At 49.4% G+C, this 20,720-nt stretch overlaps 3 protein-coding genes across 3 annotated transcripts; 2 read left to right on the top strand and 1 right to left on the bottom strand.

The window, feature by feature from the left end:
* The first annotated feature begins 50 nt into the window (after positions 1-50).
* HARS1 (histidyl-tRNA synthetase 1) lies at positions 51-13,527 on the top strand. Its single transcript, XM_024575049.4, has 13 exons — positions 51-214; positions 496-585; positions 5,083-5,202; positions 7,881-7,976; positions 8,545-8,670; positions 9,335-9,442; positions 9,594-9,692; positions 9,919-10,012; positions 10,220-10,347; positions 10,440-10,682; positions 12,331-12,447; positions 12,645-12,791; positions 13,120-13,527. Exons 1-13 carry the CDS (start codon positions 125-127, stop codon positions 13,189-13,191), a joined length of 1,530 nt encoding a protein of 509 aa, XP_024430817.2. The 5' UTR covers positions 51-124; the 3' UTR covers positions 13,192-13,527.
* WDR55 (WD repeat domain 55) lies at positions 13,520-20,419 on the bottom strand. The gene is made up of 7 exons (XM_024575050.3): positions 20,133-20,419; positions 18,048-18,148; positions 17,875-17,962; positions 17,598-17,777; positions 17,401-17,500; positions 17,142-17,311; positions 13,520-17,061 (listed from the first exon to the last, which is right to left on the bottom strand). The coding sequence occupies exons 1-7, from the start codon at positions 20,321-20,323 to the stop codon at positions 16,758-16,760; spliced, it is 1,134 nt and encodes a 377-aa protein (XP_024430818.2). The 5' UTR covers positions 20,324-20,419; the 3' UTR covers positions 13,520-16,757.
* DND1 (DND microRNA-mediated repression inhibitor 1) lies at positions 13,821-16,086 on the top strand. Its single transcript, XM_053912242.1, has 4 exons — positions 13,821-13,939; positions 13,983-14,155; positions 14,541-15,002; positions 15,617-16,086. Exons 1-4 carry the CDS (start codon positions 13,821-13,823, stop codon positions 16,075-16,077), a joined length of 1,215 nt encoding a protein of 404 aa, XP_053768217.1. The 3' UTR covers positions 16,078-16,086.
* Positions 20,420-20,720: the final 301 nt, after the last annotated feature.

Here is a 20,720-nt window from a genome sequence, read left to right as displayed (position 1 = left end):
GTTGTGCTGGGCGGAGGCTCTCTAGGTGTGCAGGCCAGCGACTCGATAGCCGGAAGTCATCCAAGCTGAAGCTGTGGCCACCACCACGGCGCGTGACATCAGTCCTCTCCAGTGAGCAGCCAGTATGGCAGAGCGTGCGGCGCTGGAGGAGCTAGTGCGACTTCAGGGAGAGCTTGTACGGGGACTGAAACAGCAGAAGGCCAGCGCCGAGCAGGTGCGGCCCAGGCGGCAGGGGAGGGGCCAAAGCAAGGCCAGGGAGGCGGTAGAGCTGGGGTGGTCTGCACAGAGGACAGGAATGTGAGGGGAAAGGATTTGGCTGGTTGGGAGAAGGATGAGCTAGATGGTGAGGTAGGCCGGGGTAGTACCCGAGAAAAGCAAAGCTAGGCCTGGGGAGAGAGATCTATTCCGGATCCTGACGGAAGGATACTCAATGAATGGCGGAGGGGGGAGGGGAGCAGCAGATGTGATGGCCCAGCGCCCGCTTTCTCTCCACAGATCGAGGAGGAGGTGGCAAAACTACTGCAACTGAAGGCACAGCTGGGCCCTGATGAAGGAAGACAGAAGTTTGTGCTCAAAACCCCCAAGGTAAATATTCCTTTAGGGAGCCCGCTTCCCCGAACCAGGTCACACTTAAGATTAATGATCTGAAATGCTCAGAGGGAACTACAGTTACTGTGGGCGCCAAGCTGGATTCGACTCCACCTGAGTCATTCTGAGACGGCAAAGTGATGGCAGAAACTAAGCCATTTGGGTGCTCACGGGAGTCCGCCTGCTACCGTTACTCCTTTCATTCAGTAAATACTTGTTCAGTGTTTACTATATGCCTAGCACTGTACAAACCAATGAGTGTGGCATGATGAACAACGTAGCCGGTCCTCATGAATCTTACATTCTACTGAAGGAAACAGACTTAATACAAATAATCCCACACATGGGTGTGTGATTACAAATTGTGTTACGTGATATAAAGAAATAATAAGGATGCTCTGAGAAAAATAGGGAGAACTGGGGAGTCTGAGAAAGCCTCACTGAAGTGATAATACAAACAGACCTAATCGATGAGTGGGAGATAGATACCCAGAAGAAGAGTATGAGGAAAATAGATCCAGGTAGATACGGAAACTCTGAAGCAGGAAGGCACCTTGGTAGTTTCCAAGAAATAGAAAAAGACCTCTATGACTAGACCCAAATAGAGAAGAGTGGAGTAGGGTTGGAGATTCCTAGCTCAGCCTCCAGGATTTCAGTCCAGATGCCACCTTCTGTAACTTCTGTAAACAGAACAATTTATCCCTTCGTCTGGGTTCTCCTGCACTTTACATATATCTCTATGGCATTTATTGCTGACTTTTAGTTATTCACATGGTTTACGTACGATGAGAGGCTGCGTCCAGGGACCTGGACCTAAATAGCTATTCAATGAATGTAAATCCTCTCCCGAACTCCAAAGGAGAGGATTGATGATCTGTCTTCCCTATGTTGAGGTGTCCCCTTTTATTTTATTTTTTTCAAGTTAATTCTTTGGACCCCTAAGTTCATTGAGCGATTCCTCATTTCAACATCCCAAGGTGAAAATATAAATGGGGGATTTATGATAGGTCAGAGTGGCCCCACCTACACCCAGTGACTAATTTTGACATCTCTAAAAGTAGGACAACCAGACATGCTCCTTACGTGATGCAATGAGAAGTATACAGCACCACCTTTGAAGTTTTCTTGCCAAGAAAAATTGATTCTGAATCTAATCAGGTCTTCAGACGTAACTATCACTTTACCGGAAATATTGGAGGTGGAAAACACGTTAAATGACACTTTTAGTGTATTGTTAACCAAATCTAGAATGTAAACAATTCCCTAGGACACAGTACTCAATTTCCTCAAAAGTTAATGACATATTTTTAAAAAGGAAACTGTTGTAGATTAAATAGACATGAGCCATTTCAACCAAATACAACACATGGACTTCTTTTAGAATCTGATTCAAATAAGCCATCAATAAAAAGATATTGAGGCAGTCGGAGAAAATTAAACATGGATTGGGCATTAGGTAACAACAAAGGGTTGGTGTTAGGTTTGTTTGGTTTGGGGGGGGGGGGTTTGGCTTTTCATTTTTGGTTTTGGTTGTAATAAAGGTATTGTAGTGTTGGGGTTTGTTTTGGGGGGTTTTTTAGTCTTCATATGTTAAAGAATTATCCTGAGCCCTGGCTGGTGTAGCTCAGTGGATTGATCCAAGGCCTGCAAACCAAAAGGTTGCACGTACGATTTCCAGTCAGGGCACATGTCTGGGTTGTGGGCCAGGTCCCGAGTGGAGAGCATGTGAGAGACAACCATACATTGATGTTTCTCTCCCTCTATTTCTCCTTGCCTTCTCTCGCTAAAAATAAATAAGTAAAATCTTAAAAAAAAAAAAAAAGAATCATACTGAAATGTTAATTGATGAAATGATAAGAATTGATGTCTGGTATTTACTTTAAAATACTCCAGAAGAAAAGTGTTGGGGCTTAGATAAAATAAAAGTAATAGATGTTGATGGTAGTTGAATCTGGGTAATAGATACATGGTGGTCTATTGTACTGTTTTGGTTTGGTTTAAGAGTTTATTTATTTATTTTAGAAGGAAAGGGAGGGAGAGAGGGAAACATCAATGTGTGGTTGCCTCGCGCGCGCCCCCTACTGGGGACCCGGCCTGCAACCCTTTGGTTCGCAGGCTGGCGCTCAATCCACTGAGCTACACCAGCCAGGGCTGTTTTCTATAATTTAGTTTAAAATTTTCCATAATATAGCCTTTCATGGTCAAAATTATTTTCAAAATGTTAGTTGTCCTTTTTTCCGTCATTTGCAGTGAAGGTGCAGGAGCACTGGTGAGCAGCGGAACTGCTGGCCGTGTCTTAGCACAGATCAGGAGAAGGGCACTGAATTGTACTGCCAGCCGTCATGTTCTTTGATGCACTCACAGTAAAAAAGAAAGTCAGTTTCCCTAAACGTCCTTGATGAAACAGTAAAAGTTATTAATTTTATTGAATCTCGACCCTTGAGTACACTCTTTTTTAATACTCTCTGTGATGAAATGGGAAGTCCACTTGAAGCACCGCCACTGCATTCCAAAGCAGGAAAAGCGCGTGTGCCATTAGATGGCTTATAAGCTGAACTAGCTGCTTTCTTCACAGGACATTTTTTATTTGAAGGGAAGACTAAAACACAAACAGTTATTTTAAAGATCAGGGGTATTTGGCAGATATTTTCACAAAAATGAAGTGAGCCTAGTCACTTTAAGGAAAACACTTCACAATATTTGTTGTCAGTGATAAAATTCAAGTGATGAAGTGTAAGTTGGAATTTTAGAAAACTTCTGTCTTCCACCTTGAGCTTGACAGCTTCCCGATACTTAATGACTTTCCCGAAAAGATCTATGGTGATATTAACAAACCTGGTTTTCTAATACTGTGTAACGAAGTGAGTGTACCAACATTTGGAAGATCTGTGTAACTTATCAATGCACCAATATTTTCCAATAACCACTGTACGATGTTATAAAATCATACATGGATAAAAGATCTAGTCAAAGTACAAGATAGAGTAATAGGTATTTTTAAAATTGTGGTAAAATATACACAACATACAATTTGCCGTCTTGACCATATTTAGGTATACAGTTCAATGGCACTAAGTACATTCACATTGTACGGTCATCGCCCCGGTTTATCCTAGAACTTCGTCATACCAAAATGAAATTCTCTACCCCATCAATCAATAACTCCCCTCTCCATCCTCCCTTCAGTGCCCGGTGCCCACTTTTCTACTTTCTGTCTCTATGAATTCTGGGTACCTTATATAAGTAACGGATTTTAACATGACAGTATGGAAAGTTCATGGGTGTAGTTTCAATTCCACATTGCAACCAATCTTTAAGAAACTATCACTTGGTGGACTGGAGTGTACTTTGAGAAGAATATCTATAGTTCTCTGAAAAGTTTAGTAAAATATTCCTTCCCCCCCTCCCCACACAATTAGGGTACACTTCTATGTAAGACTAGAATTCCCCTACATAGTCAGCCAAAACAGTATTTTGCAACAGAATTGAATGAAGGGAAAAAAAGCATGTGTGAGAATCCAACTGTCTTCTTTTAAGCCAGGCATTAAAGATTTGCAGAAATGTAAATCAGTGCCACTCTTCTCACCAATTCTTTTTGTTATTGTTCTGGAACATAGTTACATTTCCCTAAAAATATTATGTTAACATGGAATGGATTTACTGTTAGAGGAATTAATGAATATTTTTAAATGTTTGCTGTTTTAATTTCTAATACAATAAAAATTGATAGGTATAATCCCCTTTGAGGTCTTTAATAAATAGTAAGAGTGTAACGAGGCCCTGAGATCAAGGACTCAGGGTAAAGGCCCAAACTGGAAGCTATTACCTGGAAGAAGAGTCCTAGTCCTGACTGCCACAAACCTGCTGAGTGGCCTTAAGTAACGGTTTAACTTCTCAGCATCCTCTAATTCATCTAGAAAATGCATCTGCTCCCCTCCCCCATTCCATAGGGCTATTAGAAACAAATTAGGGAACAAAGAGTACTCGTTAAGATTTTTCCAGCAGAGCATGTGGCGCTGGAGGAGCTAGTGTGACTTCAGGGAGAGCTTGTAAGGGGACTGAAACAGCAGAAGGCCAGCACTGTTGGGAAAGAATGTTATTTGTAAAATTTGGAGTTCAACCAGTTAAGCCAGTTTGAGTTGGCTACCTGCCTATCATCTGGTGGGTGTTTCCTATGAGGCAGGGAAATGCTGTGTTACCCCAGGAAAAAAGAGTTTTTAGGAAAACTTCTCAGAAAATAGAGTTCTAAGAATTCTGAAAAACAGAGCCAAGCTTAAAAGGGAAAGGATGGGACTTAGACAGGTGATAGCAAATGGGTGTGGTGATTAATGGGGAATTATACTTGTTTTACAACTCGGTGGCCTGTAGGAAAATTGAAGTTTGGAGCAAGATTTGCATTCATCATCAACGAGGTCAAGCTTTTATATTTATAGACCTTATTGTTCTTTGTTTTTAAATCCCATTCCTGGTTCTTTGGCTGATTTTGACTCCAAGGGCACAAGAGACTACAGCCCCCGGCAGATGGCAGTTCGGGAGAAGGTGTTTGATATAATCATCAGCTGCTTCAAGCGCCATGGTGCAGAAGTCATTGATACACCTGTGTTCGAACTAAAGGTGAGGGCTGGGTGAGACGCTGCATGGTGGGAGAGTGCTCGTGTGGACAAGAAGAGGAAGACAAAGGTCTCTCTCCTGTGGCGGACAAAGACCAGTATTTTTTCCAATGAGAAAGGGGATGGGACTGACTTAGAAGGAGAGGCCCTGCTCTTTGTTTTCCTGGGTTTTGGCCAACAGCTTTCAGAAGAGAGTCCTTCTTTGAAAGGAGTGGAAGTTGTTTTGGCTTCCATTTATATTGAATTCCGTGGCACCTATGTTGAAATGTTTTCTAGATACATGCAAACCATACATATAAAGTATATGCAACCAGTCTCCTACTTATGGACCCTGAGATTGTTTCCAGTTCTTTAATAAACAGATTGGGCCCTGGCTGGTATGGCTCAGTGGATTGAGTGCCGACCTACCAACCAAAGGGTCGCCGGTGGGTTATTCCCAGTCAGGGCACATGTTCTGGGTTGCAGGCCAGGTCAGGTCCCCAGTAGAGGGCATGTAAGAGGCAACCATACATTGATGTTTCTCTCCCTCTCTTTCTCCCTCCCTCCCCCTCTGTCTAAAATAAATAAATAAAATCTATTTTAAAAAACAAACATTGCATCACTCCCTGCTTAAGACTCAGTGACTCCCATTGCATTTATAATAAAGTCCAAACTCTTTAGCCATCCCTACAAGGCCCTACTTGATCTGGCCACCGCCTACCTTTCCCACCTCATCTCATGCCATTTTCCCTCTTGCCCACTGTGCTCCCCTGGTCTTCCTTCTGTTCCTGGAACATACTAAGTGTGTTTCTGTCTCAGGGCCTTCATTCCTCCTCTTCCCTTTTTTACCTGAGCTCCCTTATCCCCTAGCTCTTCGCATGATTTTGATTTCAGATTAAATTAGAGATTGCAGATTTTTATCTTCAGATCCCAGCTGTAATGCCATTCCTCAACTAATGCTCTCCCACTGCCCTGTCTAAAGTGGCCCTTATCTATCACATCAACTGTTTGATTTCCCGTAGAGAAGCTTTCACTATCTGAAATTATCTGTTGATATTTCCTTGCATTAATGTCTCTTCTCACGAGCATAGAAGATCCATGAGGAATGGACTGCCTTGGTCTTATTCACTGGTGTGTAGTCAGTGTTTGGAGTGTTCATCACTTGTGGGCATTTATCTACAAGCTAAGTTCTTAGAAATGGAATTGCTGGGCCAAAAGGTTGTACTCATTTATAGGTTATACCTTTCTAGGGTTGCTATAACAAAGTACCATAGACTGCATAGCCCCAAAAAAACCCCAGAAACGTGTTGTTGGGAGGCTAGAAATACGAGGTATCAGCAGTGCTGGTTCCTTCAAAGGGCCATAAGGGAAGGATCTGTTCCCAGCTTTTCCATGGCTTGTGGATGGCGTCCTTTCCCTGTGTCTTCACATCATCTGGCCTCTGCCTGTGTCCACACTTCCTCTTTTTATAAGGACACCCGTTGTATCAGATCAGGGCCTACCCTACCAGCTCTTTGACAGCCCTGTCTCCAAAGGCAGTCACATATGGAGGTTACTAGGGGATAGGGCTTTAAGATACGAATTCTGTGGAGGACACAGTTCGTCCCATAACACCAACCAGCGCGTGCGTGTCTCTGCTTCTACATACTGGGACTTCTTAGGCATTTTGAACTTTGCCAACTAGTAGGTAAAAGAACTGACCACCTTGCTGAACACATCACGGGGCAAGGATTGCTTTTGACATTGTTCAAGTCTCAGGTGTCATAAAAAGATTTATGTTTGTTTGTCTAATAACCCACTCCTAGGAGTTTACTCTCAGAGAAAAATAGTGAACTAAAAATATACGTACCCAAATATATTTACTGAAATGTTATAGAACGTATTAAGAAATTGGAATAACCTAAACATCTAACAGTGTAGCCCTAGGAAGGAAGGAAATAGGGAGCTGCTTTTCACTGAAATATTATACAGCTTTTAAAAATAATACTTCTGCCCTGACCAGTGTGGCCCAGTTGGTTGGGCATCATTCCACAAAGCAAAAGTTCACTGGTTCAATTCCCGGTCAGGGCACATGCCTGGGTTGCGGGTTGAGTCTCTGGTTGGGGTGCATACAGGAGGCAACCGATTGGTATTCTCTCACACGGATGTTTCTGTCCCTCTTTTTCTCTCCCACTTCCCCTCTCTAAAAATAAATAGAATCTTTTTAAAAATAATAATAATGATCCCTTTGCCCTGGCCCATTTGGCTTGGTTGGTGCATCTTCCTGTAACCGAAAGGTTGAGGGCTTGATTCCCAGTTGAGGTTCATACCTAGGCTGAGGGTTCTATCCCCAGTCTGGGTGCGTACATTCCCAGAAGCATAAGATCCCAGGTGTGTGTGGAAAGCAACCAATGTTTCTCTCTCACATCTATGTTTTTCTTTCCCTTCTTTTCTCTCTAATAAAAAGCAATGAAAAAAATGTCCTCAGGTGAGGATAAATAAAAATACTTCAGCTCTGTCATAAAATGGAAATAGTGATAAGCAGAAAATAAAATCGGTGTTTCCTTTTGAATATAAATTAAATACATAAGCATTGGGATAGAGAGCAGAGGAAATAAAGGCAAGTTGAAACTAGTCATGTTAGAGCTGTGGGGTTTTGTTTTCAAAACTTCCTTTTAAATTGTTGTATTTATCATTGTGACCACATTTCTTTGTTTTCTTCAGGAAACACTGACTGGCAAGTACGGGGAAGACTCTAAGCTGATCTATGACCTGAAGGACCAGGGCGGGGAGCTGCTGTCCCTTCGCTATGACCTCACTGTATCTTTCTAAACCTGGGCTCTTGACACTTTGGATGGGGAATTATTCTCTAACCAGGAGCGGCACTGTAGCGAAACAGAGCATATCCCTAGAAGTTTTCTGAAATCTGAGTGACAACTCAGCTTTATGTCAGGGACCAGTTCCAACTCTACCAACCATCCTCTGGCTCCGGAATACCTCTCCCCTACCCCGTCCAGTGGACAAAGTTCTTAACTGACCAACAGCACATTTCCTTCAGCTCCAAGCTATGCCAGGAAATCATCTGCTCAGAGATCCCATGTGGGGCCCTTTTCTGCCCTCTGGCCAATGTGCCAGCTCCCTGCTCTGCTCAGCACAGCCCAGGGTAGAGACACTACCAAAGTGGAAGGAGCCTTAATTTTTTTTTGAGACTTCAGCTGCCCCTTGTGTTAACAAAGTTGATTCTTTCTAATGTTCAGAAATGCTGTTAATCTTACGGGTGGTGGTTTTATCTGCACATGGAGGGGCTACACCCCAGTTTCTGTTGGTGATGATCATCAACTTCCAGGCTGTGATAGAAGGGGCTTTCTCCTTAACTCTTTGTCATCAGGTTCCTTTTGCTCGATATTTGGCAATGAATAAACTCACCAACATTAAGCGTTACCACATAGCAAAAGTATATCGCCGAGATAACCCAGCCATGACCCGCGGTCGGTACCGGGAATTCTACCAGTGTGTGAGTATGTGGGTAACTTGAACCAGGGATGTGGGCCATCCCTTGAACCAGGAGAGTCTGCTGAGTACTTCTGGTGCCCCGAGCACACTGGATGCCCCAGATAATGCTGACCTTCAAGTTTCTTTGGTATTTTCATGTAGATTTCACAAAGGCCCTGTGGGAAGGGGAGGACAGGGATTATTCTCCCCATTTTATATGTGAGTAAACTAGAGACTAAGCAGGATGAAGAGATCATGGGTATATGAAAGGCAAAAATCAGTATTAGAACTCTTGGTCCAGTGTTCTTCATATTAAACCACAGTGCTGGGGTCACAGCAAAAGATGAGGAAATTGGATTTGAGGTACCAAATCATCCAGCCTGCTAGGCAGGGCATCTGAATAAATAGAGAAAATGACTAAGGGCTAAGGCTGTATAGTTGCCCCCGCAGTGGTAGGAGGAAATGAGGAACAGTAGGTGAGCAAGATGATGCAGGAATAACCCAATAGATGGGAAGGGAACCAGGACAGTAAGAGACCCAATAATGCTGGGTTTTCCTGGGCAATGATCAGAGAATGAAGAAGTTCTGCGCATGAGAGCGAACTGGCCCTCAGAGAGCAGCCCCTGGGAATCCCCTCTTAAGAGAGTTAACCCCCCAAGAACCCCTAACCACCCCTCTGCCTACAGGATTTTGACATTGCTGGGCAATTTGACCCCATGATCCCTGATGCAGAGTGCCTGAAGATCATGTGTGAGATCCTGAATTCACTTCAGATAGGTGACTTCTTGGTCAAGGTCAGAGCTGAACGAGGCTGGGAGGGCAAAGTTGGGCCAGGCCTCTGACAGGGGAAACTCTCTGTGCAGAGGGACCGGTAGCCTAAGTGAGCAAGGCTGTTGGGGGTCACGTAGAGAGATTCTCCCCTCACTACGCCTTGGGTGCCTGCAGGTGAACGATCGGCGCATCCTGGATGGGATGTTTGCAATCTGTGGGGTTCCCGATAGCAAGTTCCACACCATCTGCTCCTCGGTGGACAAGCTGGACAAGGTAATGACCAAACGCCTGACTCTTTTATTCTTAGATCCCCCCCTGCCTTGAGAAATGGAAAACAAGATTGAGAGGGGGTCCTGCCTCTGTGCCCAGCGGGGGAAAATTAGCCTCAGGACGTAGGTTGAAGGGCAGCTTCTGCTCCAAGACTGTCCCATGAGGAGGGCCCACACTTGTTCTGTGGTGGGGGAGGTGCCCGAGGGTCCATGGCTGCTTCTGTGCCCAGGTGCCCTGGGAAGAAGTAAAGAGCGAGATGGTGGGAGAGAAGGGACTCGCACCGGAGGTGGCTGACCGCATTGGGGACTACGTCCAGCAGCATGGTGAGGAACAGACCCTGCCTCCCCAGCAGCCATCCCACTGCCCTAAAGTTGCAAGTCCTCTCTGTGTGTGTTATGTGTGAGGGGAGAGAGAGAAAAGTGGGGAGGGGGGAGAGCAAGCGCACGTACATGAGCAGTCCTGGCAGAAAGACAGAGCCCCTACCTTTTTCTTCCGGTCAGTTAGTCTGGCTCACAAATCTGTCCCCCCAGGTGGGATATCCCTGGTGGAACAGCTGCTCCAGGATCCTAAACTATCCCAAAACAAGCAGGCCTTAGAGGGCCTGGGAGATCTGAAGCTGCTGTTTGAGTACTTGACCCTGTTTGGCATTGCTGACAAGGTGAGTAAGGTTGGGGGTGGGCGCCCCGGCTGAGCTCGGGCGCTTTGGGTCCTGGACCTTCATCTGGTTTGACCATATTATTGTCCCCACAGATCTCCTTTGACCTGAGCCTTGCTCGAGGGCTGGACTACTATACCGGGGTGATTTATGAAGCGGTGCTGCTACAGACCCCAACCCAGGCCGGGGAGGAGCCCCTGGGTGTGGGCAGTGTGGCCGCTGGAGGGCGCTACGATGGGCTGGTGGGCATGTTTGACCCCAAAGGGCGCAAGGTGCCATGCGTGGGGCTCAGCATTGGAGTGGAGCGGATCTTCTCCATTGTGGAGCAGAGGCTGGAGGTGAGTAGAAGACAGTCTGGGTAGGTGGTGGCCCCAGAGCTATCTTCTTTGATCCCCAAGGGGCAGGTGGGGCCACTTTGGGCAAGGAGCATCTTTGCAGAGAAATAGAGAAAAGGTGGGCACTGCTTCATGGACTGCCGCCCCATTGTAGGCCGGCTCGTGGGTGCTTTGACCGCCCTTTCTCACAAAATGTCTTTCTGGGCCTGCTTCCCTTGAAGCCGTCAGGAATCTGGGCTGGGGTGTCTAACAACCCAGATCTTCCTCATGATACAGAGTACTCGCTAGTTTACCCCTCTCACCAGGCACTGTGCTCAGTGCTTTTCATGCATTATCTAATATTCCTCCACCAGCCCTCTGAGAGTAGCTACTTTTACTATTTACATTTTTCAGATGAGGGAACTGAGGATTAGGGATTAAATATTTTATCCAAAGTCATGAATCCTTTTAAGTGGCAGAGTCAGAATCTGAATCCAGGCAGCCTAACTTTAAAGTCTTGCTTCTGGCCACGCTGTGACAGTCTCAGTGTGGCTAGGAAGTGGGAAGCATGCGTCTGAGGCCCCGAGGTCCCTCAGGTGGCTGTCCTGACTCTCTAGCACCTAGAGTCACACCAGGGAGGCCCCTCCTGGCCCTGGGTGCTCCTTTGTTACTGCTGCCCTTAACTACCTGGTTGCATTTCATCTCCTGGAGAATGTTCTGGCAGTAACCTTCCCGCTACCCCATCCTTTTTCCTCGGGTGGATACTTCCCATGCCTCCCGGCTGCAGTGGACATCTTATATTTTAAGAACTATGAAAATAGTCTTCCACAAAAAGACAGAGAGCAACAGCAGCCTTCTCCCTTCCTCCCTACCCACACTCTGGGTTGTACCCTATGGGCTGTACCCTCTTTTATTTACTTTTTCCTCATTTTTTTATTGTTCAAGTACAGTTGTCTCCATTTTCTCCCCACCACTCCCCCGCACTGGACCCTCTTTTAAAAAAAAATTTTTTTTTGAGAGTACATTTATTAAAGCTGGCGACAGTGAAACAAGGAAGCACTTAGGATAGAAGAAGCGACAGGAGTGAGCCGCGGCAGGGCTGCTTTGGCTCACTGGAAGGTTAGAGAAAAGGGGCCTTGGAGACAGGCTCCGGGGTTAAGTCCGTGATGAGCTGCCACTGCCCACTGTTCCCATTTGCAAGTCTCGTGGGGACCCTTAGAGCTTAGGAGACACACACCAGAGAGGGAAGCAAGGCGTGGATATGCTCACAACAGGGAGAGTGCCTGGGCTGTACCCTCTTGACTGGGCAGATAGTAAGTGGGAACCAGAAGTCCAGGGGTGATTGGGTTGCCTGGTGGGCTCAGTATCACTTGTGTGTGACTATTCTTATGGGCGCTTATGGTAAATGGAGATAAGCTAGAAGGTACTACATATAAGCCATCTTTGCCCTTGCCTTAGGTAATGTATTCTGGCAAGTCATGTGTATAAGCCTGTCAGTTTATTTCTAATACCATCAAAGAGCTACCTGATGTCCAGTTGCTAGATGAGAAGATGGGGCCCTGCCCTGATGGAGCTGGCTGAGTTATGCCTGACGAGGACCTGCTTTCTTTGCTCCTTGAAGGTGTTATAAATGGTGGCCCACCTCTCTGACTCTTATCTGCCCCTTCCCCAGGCTTCGGAGGAGAGGGTGCGGACCACAGAGACACAGGTGCTTGTGGCATCCGCACAGAAGAAGCTGCTGGAGGAGAGACTGAAGCTCATCTCAGAGCTGTGGGATGCTGGGATCAAGGTACAGGAGGCAAGCCCCAGGGTGGCAGCCAATGGGCGTGCTGGGCACAGACTAAGTAAAAGCTCACCCACAGTGTCCCTGCTGGTCTGTGATTTCTTGGGGTGGGACAAAGAGCACAGCGACAGCTTGGGCCCCCAGGAGGTTATCCCTGAGGACGGCAGAAGTCAGCCTTCATCTTCCGCCCGGGTCCCTTGCAGGCTGAGCTGCTTTACAAGAAAAACCCGAAGTTACTGAACCAGCTGCAGTACTGTGAGGAGGCAGGCATCCCACTGGTGGCCATCATCGGTGAGCAGGAGCTCAAGGACGGGGTCATCAAACTCCGTTCGGTGGCCAGCAGAGAAGAGGTAAGTTGGCGGGCAGGAAGGCTGCGGGATAGGGCATGGTTGCCATTTCAGCAGGCCAGTGCCCATTCAAGACCCGAGCAAAAGCCTGGCATTCTTGGTAATACCCACTTGTAAAGGACTTAAGGGCTTTTAACCTGTTACTAGGGCCACAGTAGGGTAAAGACTCCATCCCCACAGACACCCTGTGTCTCTGGCTCCCGCAAGCTGAATGCTGGATTGGGTCCCTGCTCCCATCTGAGCCAAGCCTGATGTCTGAGGAAGGCCTGGGCCCTCAGGGAGCAGTGGAATGGAAGATGCTCATACCACTCTCTTCCCCCATCCTGGCCAGGTGGACGTCCGGAGAGAAGACCTTGTGAAGGAAATCAAAAGGAGAACAAGCCAGCCCCTTTGCATCTGCTGAATTAACTGTCTGAGGAAAGTGGGACAGAGACTATTAGTTCTCAGACAAAACTGCATACATACTCTCACAGATCTGCACACTTCCGTTCCAGCTGGAAAGCCTGAAGGGTAGTCCGAACAGAGACTTTTTATTTTTATTATTATTTTATTGGTAATCACAGGCTAAAAGGGCCAGGAACTGTGCCATTTTTCCATAGGAGGCCCTGGGGGCTTAGTGCAGTCTGGGCTACAGGGACGGGGCCTGAGACGGCCTCCTCTGCAGGGCCCTACACCAGGTGAAGGCACTGCTTCCCCAAACCAGTCGCCGAAGGTGCAATAAAGTATCTCAACCACTGGAGCCTGCCTGTGTCGCTATTGCCCAGTCCTGCCTTTCCGGTCAGAGCCTGACCACTTTCGCGGTGGAAAATGGGGAGAAAGGCTTACAGCGGGGTCTTGCCCAGGGTGAAGGGTGCCCCCTGCGTCCTTCTTGCCTCCAGCACCCCTCCGTGCCGGTTTGCCAGCTGTGTCTCTGGAGCTGAGGCTGCCTGCAAACTCAACCGCCAGGGTTTCTAACTTTCACCTGAGGGTCTCCGCGCACGTGCGGCGGATACTCCCACCCCCCCTTGGGAGGCGGGGTCGTGCTCAGAGCCAATGAGAACTTCGCGGGGTGGAGGGGTAGGGAAGCTTCCAGAGGCAGACAGGGAGGAGGTTATAAAAGGGAGCACCGAGGGGCCCACACGAGAACCATGCAGTCCAAGCGGGAGTGTGAGGTGAGTGGCAACGATGGTGGACGAGTCCCACCTGCGCGGGGAGTGGGGTGAGGGTGCGCGCGGTGATCCGCCATTCCAACTTGCCCCTTCCCCTTCAGCTGTGGTGTGAGAGGGTGAATCCGGAGAACAAGGCGGCGCTGGAGGCGTGGGTCAGGGAGACGGGCATCTGCCTGGTGCAAGTGAACGGGCAGAGGAAGTATGGCGGGCCACCCCCAGGTACACTAGTCACAGTCCTACGCCTACTCGGCTACACCTGCCTCAATGGTCCCGACCGGCCCCTTCGAGGGAGGCGCTTACCCCGATTTTCCACAATCAGAAACTATTAACTTCGCCGTATCCGGTTCCCCAGCAAAGGGGGAAACACCTTGCCTGTGGCTTTCCACCCACCCACCCCCTCGAAGAATGGAGCCAGTCTTAAGGTGCACTTATTCTATGCCCGCCCCGGTGTAGCCTAATCACCCAAGTGCCAAAGACCCGGGGTACAGGCGTTGCACCCATTTCACAGACGTGTACTCACATGGCCCCTCCCGCGCCGGGTCCCCGGACCCCTGCCCCAGAATATCCCGATGGATGACGGTGCCCCTCCATCCCCTTCCCCCAGGCTGGGTAGGCAGCCCGCCGCCGCCCGGGTCGGAAGTGTTTATCGGTAGGCTGCCCCAGGACGTGTACGAGCACCAGCTGATCCCACTGTTCCAGCGTGTGGGCCGTCTCTACGAGTTCCGCCTGATGATGACTTTCAGCGGCCTGAACCGCGGCTTCGCCTACGCCCGCTACAGCTCGCGGCGCGGGGCCCAGGCCGCCATCGCCGCGCTGCACAACCACCCGCTGCGGCCTTCCTGCCCGCTGCTCGTGTGCCTCAGCACCGAGAAGTGCGAGCTGAGTGTAGACGGGCTGCCACCGGCTCTGACCCGCGGCGCGCTGCTGCTCGCGGTGCAGCCGCTGGGCCCTGGCCTTCAGGAGGCGCTGCTGCTGCCCAGCCCCGGGTCGGAGCCCACGCAAATGGCACTGCTCAAGTTCAGCTCGCACCGTGCCGCGGCCATGGCCAAAAAGGCCCTGATGGAAGGTAGGAGTGGAGGCTGCTAGGGGCCGCTGGTTGGGGCAACAGTGTTCTGCTGAGTACTTTACCTCTCTCGGCGGGCAAAATCTAAATATCTTAGGGTCAAGAATACCCGAAATTTGTAACCTTATACTATTTCTTTGAACTCAGATTTTTAAATTCCCAGGGGCACTACCGCTTACCCAAATTTAATACTTCCTTCTATTTATCTCCTGGCTTAATCTTCAGCATTCCAATGTAAAACACACACAGAGACACACACAATGGCCTCCCTCTGTAGGGAAGAGATTGTTTTAAGGGGACTTGCCCAAGGCAGTGCAACTGGGACTGTTGTCTGTTGTGAGAATTAAGTGGGTACTTAGCACATTCCTTGATTTACAGGAAAGATGAGCTATTTTATGATTATGCAGTGGGCAAAACCAGCATTTACCAGTACACCTCCAAAAAAAGTTAGAAGGCAGCAGTTATTACACCCCCTTTACAAAAACAATGAAGCCTTAAGTCATTCAATGTGCCAGAGGTCACACCACCTGGAAATGGGAGGCTGGAAATTAAAACAGGCTGGGGGCATAGGCCCAGGGCTAAGTAAGACCTGTCTCGCCTTTGCCTTTTTCCTGCAGGGCAGTCGCGCCTCTGTGGAGAGCAGGTGACTGTGGAGTGGCTCAAACCAGACCTGAAGCAGCGACTCCGCCAGCAGCAGGTTGTGGGGTCCTCCCCAAGGGGCCTGCAGCCAGAGGGTGGCCAACTGGCGCTGGCTAGAGACAAGCTAGAGTCCCAAGGGGCTCGAGCTGCCCTGCTACTGCTGTGCCAGCGGATGAAGCTGGGCAGCCCAGTGTTCCTCACCAAGTGCTTGGGCACAGGCCCTGCTGGCTGGCACCACTTCTGGTACCAGGTGGTGATCCCTGGGCATCCAGTGCCCTTTAGCGGCCTCATCTGGGTTGTGCTAAGCATGGATGGGCAGGATGGGCATGAGGTGGCCAAGGACGCTGTGTCTGCACGGCTCCTGGAGACACTGAGCGAGTCTGGGGCCAGCCTCCTGTCGTCTACTGGCACTGAGGCAGGTGCCATGGTTAAGCAGTAACCTCATCGTCTCCACAGGCAGCCTGAACAAGTAGGCAGAGCCTGTGTGAGTCTCCAACCCAGCAGGCCTGGGCAGCCACCAGACCCCAAAAAGGGGAGAGCACCGGCCCTGCCCTGAGCCTGACAAGAGCCTCCCAGCTGGGGCACAGCCCTAGGGCACCTGGGGACAGCTCAGGTTTGGCTAAGCTGTGGTGAGGGACCTTGCCCTCCCTCTCCCAGCCCAGAGTTTTCCTTGGCCTTTCTGTGTGACACACACAGCCTCTCTCTCACTCCTTTCCTCCCACAGCTTAGCGTGAATCTTTGCTTATTTTGTTGATTTGTCTTTGTTGGGTTTTATTTCGGGGATGGCTGAGCCAAAGGGTCAGAAATCTGCCATTTGTCCCCACCACTTGGAGTTTTGGTTTTGGTGTACATTGTATTGTTGGTTGGTTTTTCTATGCTGGTTGTATTTATATTAAAACCCTGGTTGGTGTACACCTGTGTCCGTGCTGTCTTGCCCTAGCTGCGGACTGGGCTTACACTGGTGATGTGAGTAGCCCCACTTCCCCCCAAGTCCTGAGCCCACCTGCCCATCTCCTTACACTGCCCAACAGGGCATAACTGCACAGCCTCTGGAGATTCAGTCCCGGAAGCAAGACTCTTGCCCAGTGAGGACCTGTCTTTGAGATTCAGCTCATTCCCTCAGTCACTGTCGTCCTCACTCTCCTCTTCCTCCTTTTCCTCTTCCCTCAGTCCTGCAAAGAAGTCATCAGTGCTCCAAGCCTTGCTGCTCAGCGCCCGAAGCGGCCCTCCCTTTTTTTTGCGCCGACGGTAGTCATTCACCACCACGTTCCGCGACTGGGCTGTGTCCCAAAACTTGAGGCACTGGTCATGCCCACTGCTGGCCAAAAAACGGCCGCAGTGGGAGAGGGCCAGCTTCTCCACGGGCTCCCCGGCATGCTGGCCCACAGTGCCCACCACGCGGTTCGGCAGAATGTTTACAGCCCTGGGCAGAGGGAAAAGAGTGTTGGGTATTGGCTGGTTGGACCTACCCTTTCTGTGACCTGAGGGCCCGGCCCCTCTCACCTGATGACTCCATCCGTGGACCCAGTGCACAGCAGACTGTCGGTGACTGCAGCCATGCAGTCGATGGACTCGGCTCTCAGGGCAAAGCGGTCACTTGTGGCCCCAAAGCCATTCCAGTTGAAGAGGTAGATGGTACCTTCACTGGAGCCACAGGCCACCTTCCTCCCACACTACAGAGAAAAAAGGACAAACTGTGTTTGTGGACCATGTCAGAGACCAAGTCCCTAGCACACCCCCAGGCCACCATACCCAGCTGTACTTTCATGATTGTGACAGAGGTCAGGTCTCCAGACTGAGGTTCTGAAAGCAGCTCAAACCGGCGTCGCTTGATATTGAAGACACCAAGGCAGCCATCCCCACTGTAGAGAAAGCAGAGCAGCAGGCTTGGCCCAGAGGCTCCCATCGAGGGGGACATTTAACACAGGGAAGGGAGGGCAGGCAGCTTTGAGGCTGTACCTGGCTGTCAGCAACAGCTTCTTGGCTGGGTCCAGAGCCATGTCAGCAATGTACTCCTCATGCTGCCGCATATCCATTACGGGGCCTTCCTTCCGCTGGTCCCAGAGTCGGATGCCACCTGTGTCATCCCCAGTGGCTAAGACATTCTCATCCACCAGCAGCAGGCTGTTGATTGGGGCACTAGAGGCACAGACGCAGACGTTATTGGAGCATGTTTGTCCCATCAGGGAGCTAGAGTCCTTGCCCCTCACCTCAGTGCACAGCTGGCTCCCCTTACCCATGAGCCTTGGAAATGCGTCTCTCCAGTCGGCCCTGCTCCACGTCTAGAACATGGATGGCTTTGTCCTTGGAGACAGTAACAAGTTCTGGGGAAAAAGGTGCCCAGGTCATGGTGCTGCTCACTGCTCCCTTCCCACCAGCACACTGCTGGCTGCCTTCCCTAATACTCACTCTGCCCATCTTCGGAGAAGACCACGGCACGGCAAGACTTGAGGTGGTGACCCGAGGACCAGAGCTCCTTGGTTTCTCCCTCTTGGCAGGAATAGGAAAACCTTGGGAGAGGTGGAGGAGAGTGAATGACCCCAGGCCCTGCCTGGGATGCACCACCTACCTAACAGTTCCTGCTAGTACAGCTCTAAGCATAAAGAGCATACCGTCCCATTTTTCCACTTTCAGTGAGCTTCAAATGTTAGGTCTTTTTCTCACTTGATATATGGTAATTCAAAGTATATTTGCTAGGGACTTCTTTGTGACGTCACACCACCCCTCTTCATCATCCTTGCAAGCCGCAGCCTAAAGAAATATTAGGTCCGGACCATTGTGAAGGCCCAGAAATATTTGTGAAATTAATGACAGGCCCTGTTTGGTGGCTTGCTTAGATTGTCGTCCTGCACAATAAAAGGATTCAGGTTCAATCCCTGGTCAGAGCACATGCCTAGGTTGTGGGTTTGATCCCTAGACGGGGTGGGTACGACAGGCAATCAATGCCTCCCCCACCACCACCACTTCTAAAAATCAATAAAACTACCCTTGGGTGCCCTGGCTGGTGTGGCTCAGTGGACTGAGCAACAGCCTGAGAACCAAAAGGTCATTGGTTTGATTCCTAATAAGGGCACATGCCTAGGTTGCAGGCCAGGTTCCTAATTGGGAGCATGCAAGAGGGAACCGACTGATTGTTATTTCACGCCTTCTCTTAAAGTAAAAACAATCATGCTCTGGCTAGTGTGGCTCACTGGACTGAGTGCTGACCTGTGAACCAAAGGGTCACCACTTCGATTCCCAGTCAGGGCACATGCCTGGGTTGCAGGCCAGGTCCCTGGTAGGGGTTGCATGAGAGGCAACCACACATTGATGTTTCTCTCCCTTCCTCCCTCCCTCCCTTCCCCTCTCTGAAAATAAATAAAATATTTTCTTAAAAAATTGAATGACAAAAGGACAGCCCTAGAAACCGGAAACATAAAAGGTCAGTAAGACAGAGCTCTTGCGCTCTAGGTCTTAGGGAGCTAGAGAAAGCCAGTTAATTACAGCACACTGTGACCACACACTGGAAAGGAGCCAGGCTCAAAACGCACGTGGAACAGAGGCACCAGCCTGTAAACTCAGCGAGACAAAGCACCTGTCCAGAGAGTACCCTCACCGCCTGCCTCAGAGCTGATCCTTAAGAGGGCCGAATGAATAAGTACTTAATTGGCACTGAGTTCCAGGTGGGCAGAACTGGGCCTATTTATTGTTTGCTCTATCCCAGTGCCTAGCATGAAAAGGCTGCTTAATAAAGTCACATTTTTTTAGTGAATGAGACAAGCATTCAAATAATTACACAAACTGATGTATAATTACAAACCATTATGAAGTTTATGAGGGAAAAGACATCTGGTGCCAAAGCAGCATCTAATTGGTAATTAATCTGTGGGGCATGTGGAAGGGTGAAGAGATGCTGAGAACTCAGGGATGGGAGGTACAAGTGAGGGGAAAGGAGTTTTCCAGGCAGAAAGAATAACGTGCAAGGGAGCTGAGGCTTCAAGATATGTTATAAAGGTAAGGATGAATGAGCACAGAAACTAGAGAAAGCAAGCAAGGGCCAGAGGGTCAAGGATTTCAGACTTAATCCTAAAAGCAAAGGTAAACTATTCATGGATTTAACCAAGGAAGTGAGGTGGTCGGGCTTGTGTTTTCAAAAGATCATTTAAGTAAGCAAGAAACAAAAGCAGGGGGTCCTGCTGAGCTTGTTTCAGGCTCAGTATAATAATCAGGTGAGAAATAGTGCCCCGAAGGCCGCCTCCTCCTGGTACTTCCTGTCTCTATGCTCCCTCACGACATTACAGCCACTTCATCGTCTTGTGTTCTTTCAAGAGATTTGTGTGGTAAGTTGTTTAAAGTTACCATTAACGAATGTTAATGAACGAATCAGACTATATGAGTCTTGCAAAATTTGTCTCCCTGCTCTAGCCTCCCAGCTGCATCCCTGGGGAGTTTCCTGACCCGGCAGCCCCCTCGCCCACCATGCTCACCACGTCCCCGGTCCTACCGTGCACCTACACAAACACGTCCCCGTCCACGTCCCCCGCCGCCAGGAGGTCGCGGGACGGGTGGAACGCCAGCCCGCTGGCTGGCGCTTCCAAAACGATGTCTTCGGGGGTGTCCCGGATACAGGCCTGTACTTCCAGAGAGTCGGAGTCCTCCTCGTCGCTCCCGTCCTCCGCGGACCTCTCCTCACACGTGCGATCCATTCACGTGAGGATTCGAGCTGCGCAGCTGTAGGTTACTGAGCCCCAGAACCAGTCACCCGGCAGGAGTCAGTGGCTGAGCACACCACTTCCGCTTGAGGGGCGGATGGGAGGGGGCGGGGCGGGAAGTGGCCCCAAGCGAGCTCCGTAACCTGGAAAAGGCGGGCCGCCGCAGCTGGTGTGGGCGGGACGGACCCTACAGGCCACGCCCCCGTGGTGCAATACTTTTCCCGTGTTGATACCGTCTGTGCCCTGTCCTGCTAGACCGCATCGCCGTCAGTACTCTCTTTAGTCACGTTTGTCCTTCCTCCTCATTCTGACCTGTGTTGACAGTTTGATACAACCTCTTTGTCAACCTAAGAAACAACCAAACTTGTAGAGAATTTTTATGAATTTACTT

This window comes from Desmodus rotundus, chromosome 10 (assembly GCF_022682495.2).
Source record: "Desmodus rotundus isolate HL8 chromosome 10, HLdesRot8A.1, whole genome shotgun sequence".
NCBI lineage: Eukaryota > Metazoa > Chordata > Mammalia > Chiroptera > Phyllostomidae > Desmodus > Desmodus rotundus.
The sequence above is the reverse complement of the archived record's forward strand: the minus strand, read 5'-3'. Positions and strand labels throughout refer to the sequence as shown.

Coding starts and splice junctions, on each gene's coding strand:
- HARS1 (XM_024575049.4), top strand. CDS start 125: ATGGCAGAGCGTGCGGCGCTGGAGGAGCTAGTGCGACTTCAGGGAGAG. Junction 10,013..10,219: donor GGACTACGTCCAGCAGCATG/GTGAGGAACAGA, acceptor CTGTCCCCCCAG/GTGGGATATCCCTGGTGGAA. Junction 10,683..12,330: donor TTGTGGAGCAGAGGCTGGAG/GTGAGTAGAAGA, acceptor CCCCTTCCCCAG/GCTTCGGAGGAGAGGGTGCG.
- DND1 (XM_053912242.1), top strand. CDS start 13,821: ATGAGAACTTCGCGGGGTGGAGGGGTAGGGAAGCTTCCAGAGGCAGAC. Junction 13,940..13,982: donor AGTCCAAGCGGGAGTGTGAG/GTGAGTGGCAAC, acceptor CTGCGCGGGGAG/TGGGGTGAGGGTGCGCGCGG. Junction 15,003..15,616: donor CAAAAAGGCCCTGATGGAAG/GTAGGAGTGGAG, acceptor TTTTTCCTGCAG/GGCAGTCGCGCCTCTGTGGA.
- WDR55 (XM_024575050.3), bottom strand. CDS start 20,323: ATGGATCGCACGTGTGAGGAGAGGTCCGCGGAGGACGGGAGCGACGAG. Junction 17,778..17,874: donor CGCATTTCCAAGGCTCATGG/GTAAGGGGAGCC, acceptor CTGTGCCTCTAG/TGCCCCAATCAACAGCCTGC. Junction 17,501..17,597: donor AAGCTGTTGCTGACAGCCAG/GTACAGCCTCAA, acceptor CTTTCTCTACAG/TGGGGATGGCTGCCTTGGTG.